General features: G+C 52.6%; 1 protein-coding gene across 1 annotated transcript in view; it reads left to right on the plus strand.

Moving 5' to 3' along the window:
• The window catches only part of AMPD3 (adenosine monophosphate deaminase 3), a gene marked incomplete at its 3' end in the record, with an annotated part of 33,873 nt that extends 15,685 nt beyond the window's left edge, over window positions 1–18,188 (plus strand). The window contains exons 6-15 of the mRNA XM_082844228.1: window positions 1,806–1,935; window positions 6,078–6,272; window positions 8,292–8,423; window positions 8,957–9,120; window positions 9,836–9,962; window positions 12,597–12,760; window positions 13,802–13,922; window positions 15,061–15,234; window positions 16,837–16,947; window positions 18,012–18,188. Coding sequence (XP_082700354.1) covers window positions 1,806–1,935; window positions 6,078–6,272; window positions 8,292–8,423; window positions 8,957–9,120; window positions 9,836–9,962; window positions 12,597–12,760; window positions 13,802–13,922; window positions 15,061–15,234; window positions 16,837–16,947; window positions 18,012–18,188 — 1,495 coding nt within the window. The remainder of the gene's footprint in view (window positions 1–1,805; window positions 1,936–6,077; window positions 6,273–8,291; window positions 8,424–8,956; window positions 9,121–9,835; window positions 9,963–12,596; window positions 12,761–13,801; window positions 13,923–15,060; window positions 15,235–16,836; window positions 16,948–18,011) is intronic.
• Between the last annotated feature and the right edge of the window lie 3,496 nt (window positions 18,189–21,684).

Raw genomic sequence — 21,684 nt, forward strand, 5'->3', positions numbered from 1 at the left:
TGCTATCCTGTAGGAAGGGACCGGGAGAGGCCTCTTGCTGTGGGCTTCTCCTCAGCTAAACCACCCCCGGAAAGAGAGTGGTTTCCCCTTTCCCCAGTGCTTTGTGGGTTTCTGCCACAATCTTCCTTCACAGGCTGGCATATTCTTAAAGTCGCCACTACCTGTCCCTTCTGCACGCGCAGGTGTGGGGCATCTGCTTGCCGCTGGCCACCTGTGCACCTTAAAATGGCGGCCACTCCTCCCCCCAGGCAGGACGGCAGCCTTGCAGAGAGTTACCAGCCTAGGGCATTACTGCAGGTGGGGGAGTGATGAAGACTGTTGCTTCCTCTGTTGGCTTTTCTGTGTTTCTGGAGGGGAGAGTGCAGGGAGCCTGGGAACTTAGCCACGACCCCCGTGTCGCCTGTAGGCTTGGCTCGAGCTAACCTGGCAGGGAGCTGTCTTCCTGGGCCCTCGCTCCTTGGTGAGCACTTGAGCGAATCGGCAGTGGAGGCTCAGCCTGCCCGGGCCCCGAGCCCCTCTGACAGCGGCTGTGCTGTGAATACCAAGCCAGGACTGGGGGTCCGGGGGAGGGGGAGGAGGCTGGTCACGGCGGAGGGACTTATCTCTTGCCCTGCCTTTTGGGGTTCGCTGGAAATGGGGTGATGCCGTGTCTGAGGTGGGAGGGTGGGCCCCGAAGGGATGGACAGAGTGGGTCTTGGTCCTCGGTGATCTGAGGGCAGATGTAAGAGCCGGGAGGGGAAAGGGTAGCTCCCGGGAGCTTGCCTCAGCCAGGAAGAGCAGGAGCTTTGAGGGGAAGCTTTGGGGAGGATGGGACCGCTCCCCACGCGTGTGAGCAGGGGCTGTCGTCAGGGCGAGTCCCGCTGGGGAAGGGACTGGGTGATATGGCCTTGGGAATCCCGTCCGACCCAGACTGTCCCGTGCTTGGCTCTGGGGCTCATGCAGCTGATGGTGCTGGTGCGGGGCCGGCGGCTGCTCTTCACGCACGTCTCAGTGACGGGGCGCCAGAGTGTGTGTTTGGGGGCCACAGGGAAGCAGGGTGGCCTGGCTCGTGATTGAAGGTTCCGCGTGGCTGTGGGCACAGGCAGTTAGCTGAGAATAGGGAGTGCTCCCACCTGCAGTGGCCTTTGCCAGTCGGTGGGGACATCAGTCCTTATAGAGATGGTAACAACACCCCTACGTTTCTAGTCTGCCCATGATGCAGAACATCCTCCCCTCATCCTGAAGCCTCAGCGTTGAGAAGTCTTCAGGTCTCAGGGTTTGGGGGATGTCATTTGGCCACAGGGTGGTTCTCTGCTGCCAAGGTGGGGAGGTCACGCCTTAAGGTTTGACTGTATTATCAATCTTTTTCACTCTTTTCAAGGAGTGAAAGGTGGCTGAGGATAGATGGGAGGAAGGAAAGACGGAAGGGCTGAAGGAGGGAGATCTTCCTTGAGTGTCCACTCTGCTGAGTTGGGCCCTTCACACACATAAGCCAGTTTAACCCTCATTTCAGTCTTGGGCATTGCTGGCTCCATACCTGTTCATGAGAGACAGCAGCTTGGGATGAATTGCCTAAGCCCGTAAGGCTAGAAGTTAAGGAACCCGTGTGAGGTTGCAGTCAGCTCTCTACTGCCCCCATCGACTCACATGGCTGTGGTTCCACACTTCAGCTGGGTCTGCAGAAAGCGGGCCCCTCCGTACCCCTCCCTGCTCCGTCCTGACCTTCCGCCCAGGGGTCGGTCGCCGCAGACACTGGAGGTCTCCAGACTAGAGAGCTTGCTGTGCCTTCTCCTCAACTGTGGTTTCTCCCCCTTCCCAATCTGCAGGAAAACGTATTGTCACCGGCGACTGAACTTTCTGGAATCCAAGTTCAGCCTTCACGAGATGCTAAATGAAATGGCCGAGTTCAAAGAGTTGAAGAGCAACCCTCACCGAGACTTCTATAACGTGAGAAAGGTGCGTGAGCCGGCCGGTGTTCAGAGCCGGTGCCCTAGCCCGTCCGGGCTCGGCCCCCTGCGTAGCCTTCCTATGTACAGAGGGAAGACTGGCCAGTTGCCTTCCGTGCGGCAGGCCACGCCTCAGGTGGTACTTGGTATGACATGGTGGAAACCTTTGTCCGTGTTGTGTATCTGTTGGAACGTGCCCTCCTCCTTGAGAAATAGGGCATGGCCTATTAAGTGGTTATAAGAGTGGAGACCAGCCTACTTTTACAGCAGAGAATGTATTAAATTTATCATGGATCAAGAAAAGCTATAAAGGCCTCTTTGGACTTGGGAGTTTGTGGCCCTGCTTCCTTCTGCATGGGGCGTATTTAAGGAAGAGCATCCGATGTGCCCCCCTCTCTGGCCTTCCCCTAGAGTGGAGAGCCTGCAGGGGCCGCAGTCGGGGCCGACGTGCAGGTTAAATGATCACGGACTTCCGCTTTGCCATTTTATTCCGTGTGACTAATATACAGCGAGCATGGGATCAGTGCCAAGCGTGGGGCCTTTGCTGCCTAATGAGAGGACTTCCTGTCCACAAGCAGCTCCCAGCCTGTTACTGTTAGTGTGATAGGTGTGTGACCGGGGTGTCTTTCAGGGAGAGGCCAGGACTGAGGTGGCTTTGAGTAGGAGTTTGCCAGGCAGAGGGCAGGGCAGGGGGTGGAAGTGATGGCCCAGCAGGTAGAGGGAGCTGTGGCTACAAGCAGCAGCAGGGGGAGAGTGGCCTGAGACAGGAGGGAGCGCGAGGGTGCTGGTACAGCTGCAAGGGGTGCAGTGTGGCTGGAGCTCAGGGGTGGGGCAGAGGCTCGTGGCGGGCTGTGGGGAGTGAGCCTGCAGGTGTGGGTGAGGTTCTGGATCACGCAAGGGCCCACAGGTTTGTCAGAGGCAGCAGGGAGGCGGGCGGAGGTGTGGCGCTGCTCTGGGACAGAAGCTCCGGGAGAAGGGTGGGGTAAGGCTATGCCTGGAGGAGGGGTGGCCACATCTGAACTGAGTCACAGCAGGGTTGTCATGGCCACAGGGGCCTCTGTCCCAGTGCCACCCTCTCCCTGGGGTCAGCTTTGACAAGGGAGGGTAGGCCAGAGGAGGTTGTGTCTCCTCTGGGGAGCCCAGCTCAGGCCTCCCTGACCCCCTGCCTGGGAGCACTCAGCAGTACTACGTGGACGGCCTTCTCCAGCGAGGCCCCGAGATCACCTCTGCTAAGCTGCATCCCACTTGGATGGGATCAAGAGCCCCCAGGGTGCAAGTTAGGCTTCTGCTCCTGGGCTCTGAGGCTCATGGAAGAGTCTCGGGGATTTCCAGGCAGAGGTGAAAGGATGTGTGTTAGACACCACCTCCGTGGCATATTCACCTTCAAGCACCATCTGTTTCTTCTGTGTGATCCTCAGGTGCTCAGACAGCTGGGTGCCTCAGTCATTAGGTCAGCTCCTCTCTGCCCTGCCCGAAGGAACCCTACAACGCCCAGATGGGTGTCCAAGAAAACTCCTTGCCCAGCCCTGCGCAGCCCTGCCCTCTGCCCACGTGCGCGCTCTGGGCCTGACTGCTTCCTGCTGCCTGCGCCTGACTGCACTGGCTCTGACACTGTCTGCTTCTAAGGCGGGGCCCCAGTGGGTGTTTGCGCTCTCTGGCCACCATGAGGGCGAGAGTCCTAGGGGGCAGGGGGCGAAGGGGCTGTGGTTACATACCAGAGCCCATCCTCGCGTTCCCTGTCAGTCTGGGGGTTCATGTGCTCTCTGGACAGAGGTGGCCTTGAGCCCCGTGCTCTGACACAGTGGGCTGTTCTCTGGCACCACAGCTATCCGTAAACGCACGTCCAGGTCAGGCTGTGCCTGCCCCTCCCTGCCTCCTGAGTGCTGGCTGCTTCATCTTACCCTGGAAGCCTGTGCTAGGGGAGGAGAGCTGACTTGCTGAAGTTCAGGCCGGGCTGGGAGGTGGCCTCCATACTTCCAAGTGGCTGTCAGTGTCACGGGGGCAGGCCAGGGTCCTGCTCTGAGGCAGGAGCTGTGCCTGGCTGTGGGTCAGTGTGGGCGGTACTTGTGAAATTACCTGCAACGTCACATCAGGTCATGGGTTATGGCACCGTGAGGCCAAACCAGCAGGACTGTGTCACTGAGATGACTGTTTTCTGCTCAGAGCTGAGAATGAGGGGCTGAGTGTGTTCGCTGCTTGGGAGTTGGGTAAGATTAGGCCTTACCCACTTCGGTTTAAATGTCATATCAGGGATAGCAGATAGGTTTCGTCTTCTGTGCCAAACTTGACCAACGGGGAGCGGCTGCCTGAGGCTACTCCCGAAGCGTAGTGAAGAGTGCTGTAATTGATCACCGATGTTTGCCACAGGGGTGGAAATAGTCAGCGTTGGCTTAGGGGCCGGGTATTGGCCAGCCCTGCTTAGAAACTCTACTGTTCGTTTAGACCCAGGTCTTAGATGAAAGCAAGGAATGCTCTTGGGTCTTCTGGTGAGTTGAAAATGCTGACCTCCAATGACAGGCTCTTTTACTTGTTCCTAAAATAATCACCTTGGTAAGTTTGAAGTTTGGATCAGATGCTTCCTGGATTATCCAGTTGTTTTCCTCCCTCATCTAGTGACTCCTGGGGATGAGGACAGGCTGCACCCCCTGCAGTGTGTCATTGCTATGCTAGAGGACAGCAAGAAAGCCCAGAATGTGCTAAGTCATGCTGAGGTAGTTGAGCCCAGCTGTGTCCAGATGAGATTACTCCGGCTGACCTCCGCTTGTGTGTCCCACATGAGCCCAGCCCATCCGTGTTGTGCCTGAGCCTGTGTACTGCGCTTTGGATGACGTTTTAACTTTTGGTGCTTCCTTTCTCTGATGCCTAGTGGTCTGTCTTTCTGGTAGGAGTGGCAGGATTAAGGGCAGGAAGGGCTCTGATGAGTGAGTGATGTTGGTCAGTGATATGGGCTGGCTGATTAAAAAGCTCACAGAGGTTCAATGGATCGGATGTCTGGTTTGGCATGACTTGGAGATGCCTGGCCAGCTGTGAACAGCATTCTTTGGCCTGAGGTCAGCCGCCTCCTCACCCCAGCCCTGGCAGAGTGCCCAGTCAGCTGCAGCAGGGACTGCAGAGTGTGGGCTGGCAGCTGGCAGCACCCTGGTCAGTGAGGCTGCTGCCACCCTCCTGGGGGAACCTCCCTCAGGCCCCTTGGGCTCATGGAAGGGGGTCAGGATGTTCACTGTGACTTCAGGCCATCTCTCAGCTTAGCCAGGCCTCCGTTTCTTTAGGGCTAGTGGCTGAGGGGAATGCTCTGAGGGCTCCAGAGAGGTCAATGGCAAGTGTGGGATTTTGTGGGGCATTAGGTGGGTCCTCAGGTTTCTATGAGGTTGTGGATATCATCGAAACTATTGGAACCTCCCACACCTGTTCATTGGTCCATTCATCCATCCATTGATTCAACATCATACCAGGCTCTGGGGTAGGCGCTGGAGGCTTAGATGCATCAGACATGGTCCCTGTCCTTGAGGACTGAGCTCCCAGTCTAGTGATGAAGTAGACAGAAAATTATTAGATCAGACTGGAGGACATAAACAGTGACGGGAGTGTCTGTGCTAGAGTCCCAGGTTGGGCAAGGGAAAAAATGATCCGCTGTGCTTGGGGGATCAGGACAGGCTGCCACGTGGAGGAAGTCGTGGGAAATTTCTTGGTGGATGGATCGGTGGGGAGGAGGGAAGGCATGCCAGGCTGAGGACACGTGGTGTGGAATAGCATGGCACCTCGGGCACCTGTAAGTGGGGGTGTCCTGGCTGGAGCAGAGGGCAGGGCAGTGGCAAGGTGAGACTTAAGGCTTGAAGTAAGCCTTGAATCTCAGGCTAAGGAGCTTGGGCTTTATCTTGAACACTTGGGGGCACTGATGATTTGTTAACAGGGATAGTGGCTGGATCTGACCTACATTTAAAAAAGATCTCTTGGTGCTGTAAGGAGGGGGACTGGGCAGCAAGGCTAGACGGAGGAAGACCAGTTCCAAAGTCTACAGGAGAAATGGGGCGGGGGATCTGGCGTCAGTGCAGGTGCTGAGGCTCTGTGCTCCACACCGAAGCCTGGATGTCCTGGCTCCTGTTGCCGGGGGGAGGTGGCCCAGCTCACGTGCTGGGGGCCACTGTGTTGCAGGTGGACACGCACATCCACGCAGCTGCCTGCATGAACCAGAAGCACCTGCTGCGCTTCATCAAGCATACGTACCAGACGGAGCCCGACCGGACAGTTGCCGAGAAGTGGGGCCGGAAGATCACCCTGCGGCAGGTGTTCGACAGCCTGCACATGGACCCGTACGACCTCACCGTGGACTCGCTGGATGTCCATGCGGTGAGTGAGCTCGGCCAAAGGGCCTCGTGCAGTCCTGGCAGGGGACTCAGCCCCCTGGAAAGGAGCCAGGATTGGACTTGGAGAGAGGCTGGCCATGTAGGCATCTCTTTCTCTTCTAGCCGTGGATGATACGGAACAGGGTTCTTGGCCTTTCTGATCAATAGAAATTGACTAGAGGCTAGACAAGAAATTTAGGCAAGGCTTTATTGGGGACCCTGCTGCAGCGGGGGGAGCGAGGACAAACAGGTTCCCTTGCGTGCTTGCTCCCTGCGTGGGGAGTGAGCTTGTACCTTATATGGGGTAAGGGTAGGGATGTGTCCCGGGGTTGGGCGGGAGCGGTGGCTTAGGTGGTTTGCCCACCCCTCTGGTGGTGTTGAGTGCAGGGGGCATGCTCAGTACCCTGCTTTTGCTTCCAACACCCCGTTTTTGCTCCAGGCTCTTCAGAAGTGGCAGTTGGGTTTTTTGGTCTCTTTGTATCTTTTTTTTTTTTTTTTTTGCGGTACGCGGGCCTCCCACCGCTGTGGCCTCTCCCGTTGCGGAGCACAGGCTCTGGACGCGCAGGCTCAGCGGCCATGGCTCCTGGGACCAGCCGCTCCGCGGCATGTGGGATCTTCCCGGACTGGGGCACGAACCCGTGTCCCCTGCATCGGCAGGCGGACTCTCAACCACTGCGCCACCAGGGAAGCCCTCTTTGTATCTTTTGTCCATAATTTGCCCCAACTGTGCATGCACACAGTTATTTTTAGTCCTATATAGTTTCTTTGCATTTTGCTGCTTGAGGAGACGTTTGTCCAGGTGCAAGTACTGTAGCACTGCAGCAAGGAGTCCCAGGTCCCAGCCTGTCTCATGGGGACTGTGAGAGGTAGTTTGTCCTCAGAGAGTAACAGGGCTGGGACAGGGGAAAAGAGTGTGTGACTTGGTCAGAGAGGTCCCTGTTCTAATTCCATTTAGGAGTTGTGTGCCCTTAAGCAACTCATTTAAGCTTTTATTTCCTTGCTTATAAAATGGTGACTGCCACGTGCCTTATTGACATTACAAAGTTATTAAAATACTAACTGATGTTGCAGCTGCTATAGAAAACAGTATGGCAGTTCCTCAGAAAGTTAAATATAGAATTACCATACATTCTAGCCATTCCACTCCTAGGTATGTACCCAAAAGAATTGAAAGCAGGGACTAAAACTGTTACTTGCACATTAATGCTTATAGCAGCATTATTCACAGTGGCCAAAAAGTGGAAGCAAACCAAGTGTCCATCAACAGATGAATGGATAAATAAAATGCACACACACACACTGGAATACTATTCAGTCCTAAAAAGGAATAAAGTACTGATATCTGCTACATCCATGGATGAAGCTTGAAAACATTATGATAAGTCAAAGAAGCCAGACACAAAAGGACAAATACTGTATGATTCCACTTGTATGAGGCATCTAGAATAGGCAAACTCAGAGACAGAAAGGATGGTGGTTACCAGGGTCTGGGGGAGCTATTGTTTAGTGGGTACAGAGTTTCAGTTTTACAACATGAAAGGAGTTATGGGGATGGATGGTGGTGATAGTTGCATGGCAACGTGAATGTATTTTATACCACTGAACTGTATACTTAAAAATGGTTAAGAAGGTAAATTTTGTGTTATGTACATTTCACCACAATAAAAAAATCTTAAACCAGACACTGAATGAGGCAATGTGGAGAAAAGTGCCTTATGAAGTCTAAGCGGTAATAGGACACACATTATCACTGATGGTTCAGTATTTTCGGCTCACTCAGCCAGCCCTGCTCCTGGAGGCATGAGGCCCTCGATCCCCCTTTACAGAGGGCCTTGCAAAAGGACCCCAGTGCTGGCTGAGTGAGGATGCATGATCCTGGCCCTGGGACTTTCCAGGTTTTCATGCAAGAACTGACACAGAAGGTATCTTTCAGTGTGGCTCACAGAGGCCACCTTGTAAAGGCCTGAAGGGGTCATGTGTGTGGTGGCTGCATGGTGATCTGGCTGGTGTCCCTTCTCCCCAGGGTCGGCAGACGTTCCACCGCTTTGACAAGTTCAACTCCAAATACAACCCTGTGGGGGCCAGTGAGCTCCGAGACCTGTATTTGAAAACTGAAAACTACCTGGGAGGAGAGTACTTTGCTCGGATGGTCAAGGTGGGTGAGCCCTGGACCTCTCCAAGCCCTCCTCGGATTCCTGACAGCATCTGCGTTCATGGGGTGGGGGCCCCGCAGGGCCTCCTGTCCTCTTCCCCTTCGTGAATCCCCGTCCATCCACCATCCAGCTCAGGCGAGGTGCAGGTGCCTGGGTGCCAAGTGCTGTGGCCCTGGCCGCTGGCTCCCGAGTGCGCAGGCTGTGCTGTGTGTGGACTGTGCTGACTGCAGGCAAGAGGAGGGGGAGGGTGTCCACCGCTGGCCCAGCTCTCGGCATCCAGGCTTGCTGCTGTGTGTTTGCAGCCTGCACCGGGTATAGGTTAGCCCCATTTGGAGATGCTTCTGCTGTCTGGCCTGGTCATGTGTGTGACTGTGCAGGTCCAAGGCCTTCTTCCCTAGGAAGGTGGAGTTAGTGCTGACGGGGCAGCAAGGGGATGTAGATCAGGCCTTCTGAGCCCAGGAGCAGGTGGCTGAGGGAGCTGCAGGATCTAGCAGCTGGGGTGCTCTGGGCTGACCTGAGCTCTTCTTGGTGCCAGGAGGTGGCCCAGGAGCTGGAGGAGAGCAAGTACCAGTACTCAGAGCCACGGCTCTCCATCTACGGCTGCAGTCCTGAGGAGTGGTCCAACCTGGCCCGCTGGTTCATCCAGCACAAGGTCTACTCACCCAACATGCGCTGGATCATCCAGGTGCCCCGGATCTAGTAAGTGAGGCAGCTGCTGTCTACCTGCGTCCTCTGGGGTGGCCAGCCTGTCCCACAGGAGCTGCTGAGTCTGTGCTGCTGAGGGACAGGGCCTGTTCCAGTGCCAGCCTAGGCCTCTCTGCCCCAGGGATTTTCCTACAGGGCGGGGTGGTTGGCAAAGACGTCCTTGTGACACTTCAACTCTGTTCTTTGAAGAACATACACGTGCAGAGGCCCGGTGGGAACTACTGCCCATCTGCTTGTCACTGTGGTTTGAGGATGGGCTATCCTTTTGGGTGAGGCCCAGGGTCTGAATGACCTGATGGGGGCCTACACTGCTGGCCCTCTCCCTGGATATGACTCAGACCACCACTGTCCTCTCCAGTCTGGCCAATGTGGCCCCTGGATGGGCCTGGGACACGTGGTTTAGGGGAACTGAGCTGAGGGGGGAGAGTTGGATCAGCCTGAATCCCAGCGCCCCACTCCCAGATTGGCCTCTAGCTGGAGAAAGCTCTCTGATGGGTATGGGTAGGTGTTGAGTGTGCCACCAATGCCTAGTGTTGCAGAACTTGGCGAGGAGGGGAGGATCTGTATTGGAGCCCTACCTCTGAATCTACCCTGGATGTTTAAATGGGGATCTGTGCTGCCTGAGGGAAGGGACTGGGGAGGCTGGTCTCTGATGGGCCAAGGGAGCTGTTGGGTCCACCTTAATCAGCAAGTCTCCGCTTTCCCCCAGTGACATATTTAGGTCAAAGAAGCTGCTGCCAAGCTTTGGGAAGATGCTGGAGAACATCTTCCTGCCCCTTTTTGAGGCCACCATTAATCCTCAGGATCACCGAGAGCTTCACCTCTTCCTCAGATATGTAAGTGTGGGTGGGGCCCAGGCAGTGTGCCCAGTGAGGGAGGGACGAGAAGAATCCCGGGGGGGGGGGGGGGGGGGGGGGTTGGGTCAGCCTTCCCTTCTAAGATCCTGTCACTGGTGTGCCCCAGGCATGAGGTGGCCAGCCCAAGAAGCTGAATTTCTAGAATAATGAGCCTGCTCCTCTGGGGCAGGCCTGAGGGCATGGGTGGGGTGCTGGGAAGGCAGCCGTGAGGGAGAAAGACTGAGGAGTTAGTTCCTGACCAGGTGGGGCTGGAAGGACTGGCCTCTGTCCCAGCTGTAGCCTCAGGTTGTTACAAATGCAGACACTTCAGGCTTGGTCCTCCCACCTTGTTTGGTTAAGCACACAAGCCCCACAAAATATATTTATCTGGTTAGTTGTGGGAGAGGGTGAGAAGGGTGGAAGAGAGACTTAACCAGAAAGGGCATCAGGCAGGCAGGAGCTGGTCCCGCCCCCTGGGTGCCCAGAATAGAGTTGGCTGCAGGTGGTGAGAAGCAAGTTCAGTGCCTGGTAGAGTTTATGGGGATGGTTTCTGACAGTGAGGGAGGTGGGGAAGATACCAGAGGGCTGGGAGTGGGGGAGGGAGGGATGACTGAGTGAGTGTGAGTGTGTGTGTGTGAGTGTGTGTGTGTGTAGTAGGGGTTGGGGGAGTTGGGGGGTTGCCAGGAAAGTTTGAAGGGGCTGAGGGACGGCACTGAATTTATGTCTTAGACAAACACCATGCAGGCTGTTGCGTGAAGAAAGGCCTGGAACAGAAGGAGCTGGAGGTGGGGGGCAAGGGGGCAAGGTGAGAGTCAGGGGCCTGCTCCAGCAATGCAGGCGTGCGGGGGCCTTGAACGCAGCTCACACTGATTATTCGCTCCCTGCTCTGGTGGTCCACGCCATGACGAGATCTTGCTTCTGCCTCACGGTTGCCCCCCTTGACATCATTTTGTAGGTGTGAATAGTAAGCAGCATGATTATGTGTTGCTGTGTGTTAGACACTGTGGATTATCTCACTTAATCCTCACGACCGTCCTGTGAAGCTACTAGCTCCGAGTTACACATGAAGTGAAAACTGAGAGATCACAGAGCTTAAAAAGGGGCAGAAGTGGAATTCGTACCCAGGTCCCTGGCCCAGGTGTTGTCATCCCCACATTAAGGAAAGTGAGACGTATACAGACGGTGGGCGGGGCCCCTGGGCGGGCATGGGCACGGGTGGAGAATGGATGGGGCCTGGGCACACCCTGAAGGTGAGCAAGGGGAAAGAGTCACGGGGGGCCTCCTGGTGCCTGGATTCGTTGGGGAGCAGATGGTGTGCCTTTCAGAGGACACTGCCAACTATGGGGGGACAGCAGGCTTGGGGAGGAGGAGTTGGGGTTTGGACATGTTTTGTGCTTGAGGCTATGGGAGGCCCAGTTTGGGGCCCTGCATTAGCAGAGCCCAGGAGAGGGGCTGACACTGCCCCCATGCTGGGCCCCCAGAGTTCAGGTGCAGCATGGAGCTAGTGAGCGCAGAGCAGAGCGGAACTCGAGGTCCGCCCTGGCACCCAGACCTGTCCAGGCCGTGCTGAGAGCTGCAGTGGGACCCTGTCATTTCCTTTGACACATAATGACTGTGACAGGGAAGATTCTGCCAAGTCCCTGGTGGTCGCTTGCTCCTCTGGGCCCCTACTGCCATTTCGGAACAGGCAGACTCAGCCGGTCCTTCAGGGGCCCCTTCCCAAAGCACAGCTGTGGCTGAGGGACAGGAGCAAAACTGCCCTGCATGCTGGCTGAGAGCTGGGTCCTTGCAGGTACATCCTCCATCAGGGCCTGACCTCTGGGAGCAGGTGACGGGAAGCCTGTGACTCGTGTGGGGCCCTGGAGGTGCAGTGTGGGCCCCAGCTGAGGTGTAAGTGCAGAGGGAGGGTGGGCATCTCCTGAGCTGCTCTGACCCCAAGAGCCACGGCTCAGCCTGCCAAGGGGCCCTCTTGGATGGCGCACACCTTGGCCTGTTTGAGAGGCATCCCAGCTGGCCACACCTGGGACATCATGGCCACTCTAGGGCATCCTCCACCTACAGCCCCAAACAGTGCAGACCCTGAGCCCGTTTAGGCTCAGAGCTGGTCGTCTCACGTGGGAAAGCTCCTTAACTGGCCCTGCTTTGCTGTCAGCCAAGCCCTCCCTCACAGGGTCACTTGAGTATTAAGTTAGCTGATGTGTGGTAAGTGCTTCAAGCAGGGCCTGACATACAGTAGGTGCAGGGGAAATGCCTGTCCCCTTCCCCCTCACAGCTGTTGTCACCGCTGCTGTTGGCACAGCCTAAGGATGGGAGGTGAGTATAGCTGCCTCACCGTTCACCTGGCCTGGCCTGAGCTTCCCTTCACTGTTGCCACCACACAGGGGCTTGGCACTCTCCAGACTGACTTCCCGGGTACCTCTGGAAGCCCCGGAGGGACAGACTGGGGCGCTGCGCCCACTCACTATCCCTGGAAAGAATGGGGCTCAGGCAGGCCACGGGGTCCCCAGCTGAGGTTTCACAGCTGAGAGGCCTGGGCTCCCACGCCTTTAGCAGGCTCACCTCAGCTGCACATATACCAAGGCCTTAGGCAGCTCGTCTGCCCTGGCTTGACGCAGGACCCCTCCTCCTGCCCAGGTGACGGGGTTTGACAGCGTGGATGATGAGTCCAAGCACAGCGATCATATGTTCTCAGACAAGAGCCCCAGCCCGGACGTCTGGACCAGCGAGCAGAACCCGCCCTACAGCTACTACCTGTACTACATGTATGCCAACATCATGGTGCTCAACAACCTCCGCAGGTGGGTGAGCTGGCCCCTGTGCACACCTCAAACCAGGGGATGCTCCTGGGCCCACCCCACAGGGCACGTACCCACAGGGCACGTACCCACAGGGCTACACACACATGCAGGCGTGCCTGCTGCCACAGATACGACCACACATACAAGGCAGCCAGACCCCATGCCTGGACACATGTCCATACACACACTCACCAACACCTACATGTGTGCACGTCTGTCCCTGATATGATAGAGACACAGGACCTGCTGATACACGTTCACTAACCTCCACGCCAGTGGTGTTCACACGTGCGTCTATCCATTCAGTGAATCACAGCACCTGCCATGTTAAGGCACCATCCTGGGCACGGGACACATAATAGGGAACAAAACAGATTGCGTCCACGTGCTCATGGAGCTTCCATCTAGTGGTCTCACGCCCAGGCTCCCCACAGCGCACACATGGAGGCGAGGCCCACGAGGCAGGATGCTGAGCCAGTCCCTCCCCACATGTCTAGCGTCCTCCCACCCTTGCTGGGCCACGGGGCCTCAGAGCTCAGCCTCAGCCAGCGCTAGTTTGTGGGTGTGGAAGTTTTGAGGGGGACCATGATTGAAGGGAGACGGCCAGGGTTGGAGCCCTCGGCTGAGCTCTCCGAGGTAGGGGCTCTAGTTCTAGCTCTGCTGTTGCCCTGCTCGGTGGCTTCTGACATCTGGGTTTACCCCCTTTTTATAACAAGGAGGCTGGACTCCACAGTTTCTCGTGGGCTTTCCTGCTCTGAAGGTCTATGAATCTGGGCTACCAGGCCCTGGGGAAGGGGAGGAGAGGATGGAGGACTAGGCCCTCTCTTCCCAGAGATGAGGTCTCTTGGTTCTGAGGAGCTCTGGGCCTGGGCCTCAGCACCTGGGGAGAGGTTGTTTCCAGGGTGCCCTGCCTCAGCGGTGCGGACCCTGCCATGGCGGACTGTCTCCCCTGGAGTGGGCCCTGAGCTAGCAGTGCAGGCCTGTGGGGCCCGGGGCAGGTGGACCAGGGGTTCTTTCTCACCACAAGCCTCACGTCTGCAGGGAACGGGGCCTGAGCACGTTCCTGTTCCGGCCTCACTGCGGGGAGTCTGGCTCCATCACTCACTTGGTATCTGCTTTCCTGACTGCCGACAACATTTCCCATGGGCTGCTCCTCAAGAAGGTAACCGGGCCCCTGACAGATGGCTGCCCTGCAGTGACAGTCCCGCCCGGGGCTGCCCTGGGGAGGAGTGGGACCACCTGGGCTCCTGCCTGCGCCCTGGGAGGCTCTGGCCAGTGATGCAGGAAGGCCGGGCCTTTTTCTGGGCTGTGCCGTCTGTAGTCTCTTGGCTTCATATTTAATTATGAAAAAACATAGCCAAATACATCACAATTTAGATTTTCAAAAAAAATGGAGAAATGGAGAGAAGTCCTTATTGCTATTACTTTAATAGAAACAGCATTATTAGCTTTTTAGTATTTCCAATTCCCATCTTTTTCCAGAACATATTTCTAATATGCTTATTATCATAAAGAACACAGATTTTTGGTTCCTTCTTCATCCCTTATCATCACAAGCGTTTTTCTGCGCTGCTCATTCTAAAGGCTGCTGAAAGGACGGCTGCCACTTGCTTGGGCTGTGCCTGATTCAGCCAGGCTCCAGCTGTTGCACAGAATCCACCCGACTTTTTGCTCGTGTAAATCATGCTACCATGAACTCTATGCATTGTCTTCTCCGTATTTTGGCTCACTTCCATAGGAAGGATATTTGTTCAAACTCCTCTCCTTCCCTGGTCCTGGGGAGGTCGAACCGTGTTTCACATTTCTGTGTGGGGTGGGTGCTACATCAGAGAACCACTCTAGCCCGGTCAGGTCCGCCCCTTCCTACCTCCGAGGAGCTGCAGTGTTTACAGTCTCAACCTGAATGTTTGTGGTCAGAGCGCAAAGCAACAAAAGTGGGCATCTCCAGGACTGACCTATTGGGGTCAGCTCCTGGGGGAGGGCAGCTGAGGACATAGGTTGGGGTCAGCCCGGGGCCTTGTAGGTGCCCTTCCCTTCCTGCCCTGAGCTGTGCCTCCAGTCTGGAGCCAAGAGGGAGCGCTTAGTGGGCAGGAGAGCAGTCCCAGGGAGGGATGGGCCCTGATGCAGTAGTGAGGTAAATGTGGAGGGTGGGCCTGGGGGTCCTGGCGTTGTGGAGCTTGGGGTGACTGGGGGCTCCCGCAGACACTGCCCAGACCCCTGGTTTCCCCTGGTGAATGCTTCTCCCATCCCTCCCTCCCCTCGCTGGCTCTTGTTTCCTGAGTTTGGTGGTTCTTTTGCAGAGTCCGGTGTTGCAGTATCTCTACTACCTTGCTCAGATCCCCATTGCCATGTCTCCTCTTAGCAACAACAGTCTGTTCCTCGAATATTCCAAAAACCCTCTGAGGGAATTCCTGCATAAGGGACTGCATGTTTCTCTCTCCACCGATGACCCCATGCAGTTCCACTACACGAAGGTGAGGACTTTAGGGGAAGATAAGGACTGTAGGGCCTCCCACTGCCGGCACCTGAGCACATGGCTCAGCTCTGCCTTTGGGGTGGCATTGGTGGCCCACTGAAGACAAGAGGTAACTTTCTGGTGAGCGAAGTGCTCCTTCCAGGAGCCCTCGGGGTTCTTGAATCTTTGAGGATTTTTCTTTGCCTTTCATTTTCCGTCTTTGATATTCACTAGCTCTGTGATGTTGGTAGAGCTACTTACTTGACCTCTCTGTATTTTATCCTTCTTCATGTGTAAAATAGGGATAAAACTGTTCCTATGTCCACCTCTACCTTATTCTAAGGATTCATTAAGATAATGAATCAGTGTCTAATGTAGTGTCTGCGTACAGCATGTATTAAAGATGTTAGCTACCATTTTTGTTACCACTATTATTACTAGCACACTGTGGATCTCTGGGAAACTGAAGAGGAAGGGAAAGGCGATGCCATGCATCACTTAGTGTACAAGCACGTTTGGGTGGTACTGATTAAGACCAGCCACGGATTAGTAAAAATAGAGGTGCCTGGGTCTTCTAGGACAGGCTCCAAGCTCCAAGCTTCTGGTCTCAGGACCCCTTTATATTATGAAGAACTGAGGCCCTCAGAGAGCTGTGGTTGACATGCCTTGTATCTAGTGATACTTAACTGTGTGAAATTGAAAAATATTAACTCATGTAAAATAACACTAATAAATCATTAAATGTTAACAAACTTAGCAATTTTTATGAGAATAACCATATTTCTGCAAACTACAATAACAAAATACTGAGAATGGCAAGAATGGCGTTTTGAAAATCTCTTTAATGTCTAGTTTGATAGAGGACAGCTGGATTCTCATCTCTGTTTCTTCAGTTAATCTGCTGTGATAAATTACTTTTATCAAAGTGTATGAAGAAAATCTTGCCTCACAAAATGCATAGTTGGAAAAGTGAGGACCTTCCAGAGGCCTTGGGGACCCTCAGGAATGCTGGGACCATGTTTTCAGAACCACTGCTCTACAATACAGAGGCAATGATGTGGCAAAGAGGTGACGGAAGGGCTTGTGATAAATGTCAGACGTTTCACATCCCAGAGGACAAAGTATAAGCACAGCTCAAACCCAAATGCTTCTGGGCTAACACTATCTCACTACTGATCCTTGATCGCTTCTCATTCCTATTTAATGTTCCATCTCTGTTCTTTACTCAGATTAACTTTTATTTTGGATGATCTTAAGAAAATGTGTTAAATACAAAGCAAGACTATAGGATGGGTACTAAAAGTGTGCACGACAGGGAGACAGGCACAGGAGAGCAGGCTGGCATCCCCAGTCATGGGCACAGGGCTTGGAACATGTGTTGGTCAACAGATAAATCTGTAGGTGTTCTTTGATATATCTGGCTTTGGCAACCTGAGCTTTCACACAAAGATCTCCGGAGTTTGTAATTTAAAGGTGGGGGGATATTGTTTTATTATTCGGGTGCCAGTCCTTAAAGAAAAATGAAATCTGCAATGTCAGTCTGATGTTTCTAGCTTGGGAAATATGTGAAGCATTGAAATGGATAGTCTCCCATCTAACACATTTACTTTGGGGAATCTAGGAAGCACTTATGGAAGAATACGCAATTGCGGCTCAAGTGTGGAAGCTGAGCACGTGTGACCTGTGTGAGATCGCCAGGAACAGTGTGCTGCAGAGCGGCCTCTCGCATCAGGTACGCCGTGTGATTGCACCACCCCCTCCCTCCTGTCCTTTCAACACACGTGTACATCGGATGCCTGCTGTGTGCCAGGCACTTTCTTGGCCCTGGGACTGAGGATGAACAGAACAAGCAGGGTCTCTGTCACACTGAAAACTCATATTCTAGGGGAGAACGCTGTGGAGACTCCTGAATTTTCATGGATGCTCTGTCACCTTTTTCAGACCTCTGCTCAAATGTCACCTCCTCAGAGAGGCCTCCCCTGATTACCCATTCTACAATAGCCACACACTTGCCCTCATTCTCCATCATAACATTTATTACTATATGACATTGCCATATGTAGTCATGTGTTTTTCTGTCTTGCCTTCTAGAATGTAAGTTCAGCATTATAGCCCTGGGGCCTAGAATAGACCCTGGCACATAGTGGGCACTCAATACTTCTTCAATAGATGAATAGTACCTAGATTGAATAGAAAACTCTAGGGATGGGACCCAGACATCAGTAATTACAAAAAAATTTTTTATAGCTCCCCAGGTGATTCTGACATGGAGCCAGGGTTGAGAACCATTGCTCCAGATGGTGTCTTAGGTCCCTGGGTACCTCCACTGGGTGGTGTCACTGGTACAGGGAGAGGGCTGCATCTTGCTGCTCTTGTTGGATGCTGATGCAGACAAGAGTTAAGGCTCAAGATTCATTTTGTGGGGACATGATTCCTTGGACTGGCTGTCCCCAGACACACCTGTGCTCTTGTCAGCTCCTGGGAGAGCCTTGCTAGAGTCTTCACGCCTTCATCTTGCCTTCTTCATTGCCAGCAGCTCTTGTAGTTCTTTGCCTTTCTGATCAAGGAAAGCACAGTTGGAAATGAAGGGAATGAATGTGGTTGTCAGGGTGACAAGCTCGAGGAGAGGGAGGCCAGGAGGAATGTTGTAAGAGCTCTGTGGGGAAAGATGTCTTGATGGAGGACCTGCTTTGGAGGACTAGCCTGATTTGGTGTGGTTAATGTCAGAGCTGCCATGTGGATATAGAAAGTGATTCTAAGGTATATTGTTTCATTTGTATTTCTCTTGGTCCATAGGAAAAGCAAAAATTTCTGGGACAAAATTATTATAAAGAGGGACCTGAAGGAAATGATATTCGAAAGACAAATGTTGCTCAGATCCGGATGGCGTTCCGATATGAGACCTTATGCAATGAGCTCAGCTTCCTGTCTGACGCCATGAAATCAGAAGAGATCACAGCCCTGACCAAGTAGTCGAGTACTGGACATGCATTTTAACTTTCTGGTTTAATTTCAAATCTGCTGTGATTAACAGTGTTCAAGATACCAAACTATCCTCCACGGAGAGGATGCCTGTGAAGAACTTTCAAACTAGTGAGTTTTGGTTGCACTGTTCACTTTAAGGTCCAACATGCCCACTTCTGTTAATATTTTTGAGTAATAGATGGTGAATCCTCCTTGGGGATCTGGGAGCTAGACACTTGTCTGTATTCATTCCTAATTTTCCAGATGTTTCTCTTGAAAGTGCTAATGCTTGCATTGTTGGGACCAGGATCTTACATGGTCCAGTGCCCACTGATATATGAGGGCTGTGTGGTTTTCTGCCACAGTCCTCTCTGTAGGCCCTGCAGACTAGTTGGTATTTGTTCATTTCAGCCTCTGATGGGCTGGCTGCCTTAAAGTCTGTTTCAAAGCTCCCTTTCATAAAGGAGCTACTTCGAGAGAATTAGAAAACTTCCTTTGTTGTGTTTTTTTTTAATGAGTTTTTAAAACTTTTATTTAGCCTCCCTCCCTTTCTATTTAGGAAACCAGATATTCACATCACAACCATCACTCCTATTTTGGGTCTTGGTTTCCTCATCTGAAAGGTGAGAGTTTGCACTAGATGAGTGATTTTCAGGTGGTGGTCTGTGAGTTCACCTCCTGGACCACTTCAAGGCAGGGGTGGGCAGGGGGGAATGAGGTTCTGGGGTGCTGCTTTTACTTCTTCAAGGTGACTCTGCTTTCATCAGTTTTACATTGGGACTTCTGTGTATTTACATTTGAACTAAGGACTTTGAAAAGCACAGGACTAGATGACCTCTGTTCCTTTTGGCTTTAATATTCTATGATTGTAGCCCAATTATCATTTTACTTATGAAGAGTTAGGGCCACAGAAGTAAAGTTTGCTTAAGGTCACACAGCTCTAATAAGTAATAGGACTAGAACTAGGTTTCACTAATCCTAATCCAGTCCTTTCCCCACTATTCCATCAGACCTCACAAATGTAGATTTTTTTTGTCACTGTAACCTGGTGCATTCCCCCCCCAGGTGAAATCTCACCTTTACCTAATATGCAGACTTCTTCAGCAGATATAAGTGGTCCCTGGGGCCAGGTAGAAAGCATTTTTAAAGACTAGTCTGAATTTAAGCTTTACCAATGTATTCTTCATCTGTGTTACTAGTGCCTGGTACATAGTAGGTGCTCAATAAATGTATATTAAATAAATGAATGAATTTCCTCTTTTGGCAACTTTTTAAGGATGTGTGCTTCTGGTACTCACCAAGCTGCTCAAGGACCTTCCTGTCTATCTCTGTGGGCAAATGCAGACTACAGGAAGCCCTTCTGAATTATTACAGAGTTAGAAGAACCCGATTTTTGCCTGTGAAAATGCTTACCTGACTTTAGATTGTTTTGTCCTGTTACTTTATAATGCTTATCACCTCTACTGGTCAACTTAGTACAAACAATAAATGTAGTCTTTTTACTAGGCAGACATGTGCTATCTTACAGCTAATCATGAAATTGAATGAAAACCGAGTATTTGTGTTAGGCATCCACTATTTTTTGAAAAGCCATTTGTATACTTTTGCCCTAACATAGCAAGTATTGTACAGTTTTTCATTGTCATTTTATCTGTATCAAGTATTTGTTTTTATTATTAAAGTCTGTTAGGACTGTGGCTAACTAGTAGTTTTAAACTATTTAAGACATATCTTTAAGTTTTTAAGAAAGATGGGCATCATGAAAAGCTATCAATAATAATTACTAATTTATCTGTTTACTAAGGTTCAGGTATGGATGATATTCACTAGGAAAACTCAGAAATTTTGAACTGAAGCTTGCAAAGTAAGCTTTACAAAGCAAAACCCAGAAGGTAAAACTTTGCTTTTTTTTCTCTAACTTCTGCTGTAACAGTTCATGACCAAAGCCTCACATGGTCATTTCCTTTTCCTTGGATATAACTTCAGTCTGTTCAGCCAACACCTGTTGGATTTTACCTGTCCTGCAAGCTTTTCAGATACCTTTTTCTATAGCACTGTGCACTGTTATTACATCATTGTACCTAATTGGCCTTTTTGGGTGGATCTCTACTTTCTTTTGTGATCAGAGCTGGACTCAAAACCAATTGTATACTAGCCCACATTTCTAAAAGAATGGTTTTTGAGGCATGTTATCCCTTGCTTACTCTAAAAGGCTCAAGTTCACATTATATGTTACTTCAAACTGCATTGCTGAAATGATCAATATTATTGTTCTTTGCCTCATAAAAACCAATCAAGCTCCTGGGATGGTATTTACCAAGGCCTGTCCTGGGCCTTTACTTTCTCTTACCTTGGATAAAGCTGAGTTGAAAGCACATCCCTATGGCTTTCTCTTTACTTGTTTGAGTGCTGTGTTGGTGAAACAATATTGACCTTTCTCTGGGTTTGCAGATACAACTGAAGGTGATATGTTGGTAATATACCTAGGTATTCTCTACCTGAACTACGACTGTTATAAAGAACAAGTATAGAGGGGGCAGAGTCAAGATGGTGGCAGGGGAGGATGCAGAGTTCACGTCTCCCCACAACTAGGGTGCCTGCTGGACACTGGTGGGGGACCTCGACACCTAAGGAGACGGGAAGAACCCCCGAGCGACCAGGTAGGATGAGGGGGCAGTGAGGGGGGAGAAGTGGAGGCTGGACAGGACCAATGCACCTGAGGGGTAGTTGGGAGAGGGGAGGGGTTTCCACTCCTGGAGGGACCCTTGGGGCTTGGAGGATCAAGGAGGAGCACGCCTAGCATCTCCCCTGACCAACTGGGACCCAGGAAGCCTGCTGGGCTCCCAGGTCAGGTCCCTTGCCCTCCAAGACCCCCCTCTGGGCTGCATGGGTCCTTGGGGCATAGGAGGGAAGCAGGGACATGAGGAGAGGTGGATGGGAGGGGCCCTCTGGGACGGGAGGATCAGGGGAGGTGTGGCAGGTGTTTCCCCCTCACCCACTTGGGGCCTGAGAAGCCTGCTGGGCTCCCAGGCCTGGTCCTCCATTCTCCAAGGCCCCCTCCAGCCTCGTGGGTCCTAGGGCATAGGAGGGCAGGAGCAGGTAGAAGAAGAGAGTCCAATGGGGAGGGGCGCTGTGGGATCAGAGGATTGGGGGGATGTGCCTAGTGTTTCCCCCACCCACTCAGGCCCAGTGAGCCTGCTCGGGTCCTGGACCTGTTCCTCTGCCCTCCAGGGCTGGGGCCCCTCCTGTTGCATTAAGCCTAAGCCCCCCTCCATTCCCCCACCCCCAGGGCCTGTGGGTCCTAAGCATAGGCCCTGCCTACTACCTAAACACCACCCCTGCCTAAGCCCCGCCCCCATAGCCAAGGCCTTTTCAAGCTTTTTTTTTTTTTTTTTTTTTTACTATTGTGGTTTTGTTTTACCATCCAGGTGTTGTTTTCATCTATATTTTTATTTTTTTATTCTTTCTAACATGTCTGTCAGTTTTCTAATCTAATTTTATTTTT

This window comes from Leucopleurus acutus, assembly GCF_964270905.1.
Source record: "Leucopleurus acutus genome assembly, chromosome: 8".
Lineage (NCBI taxonomy): Eukaryota > Metazoa > Chordata > Mammalia > Artiodactyla > Delphinidae > Leucopleurus > Leucopleurus acutus.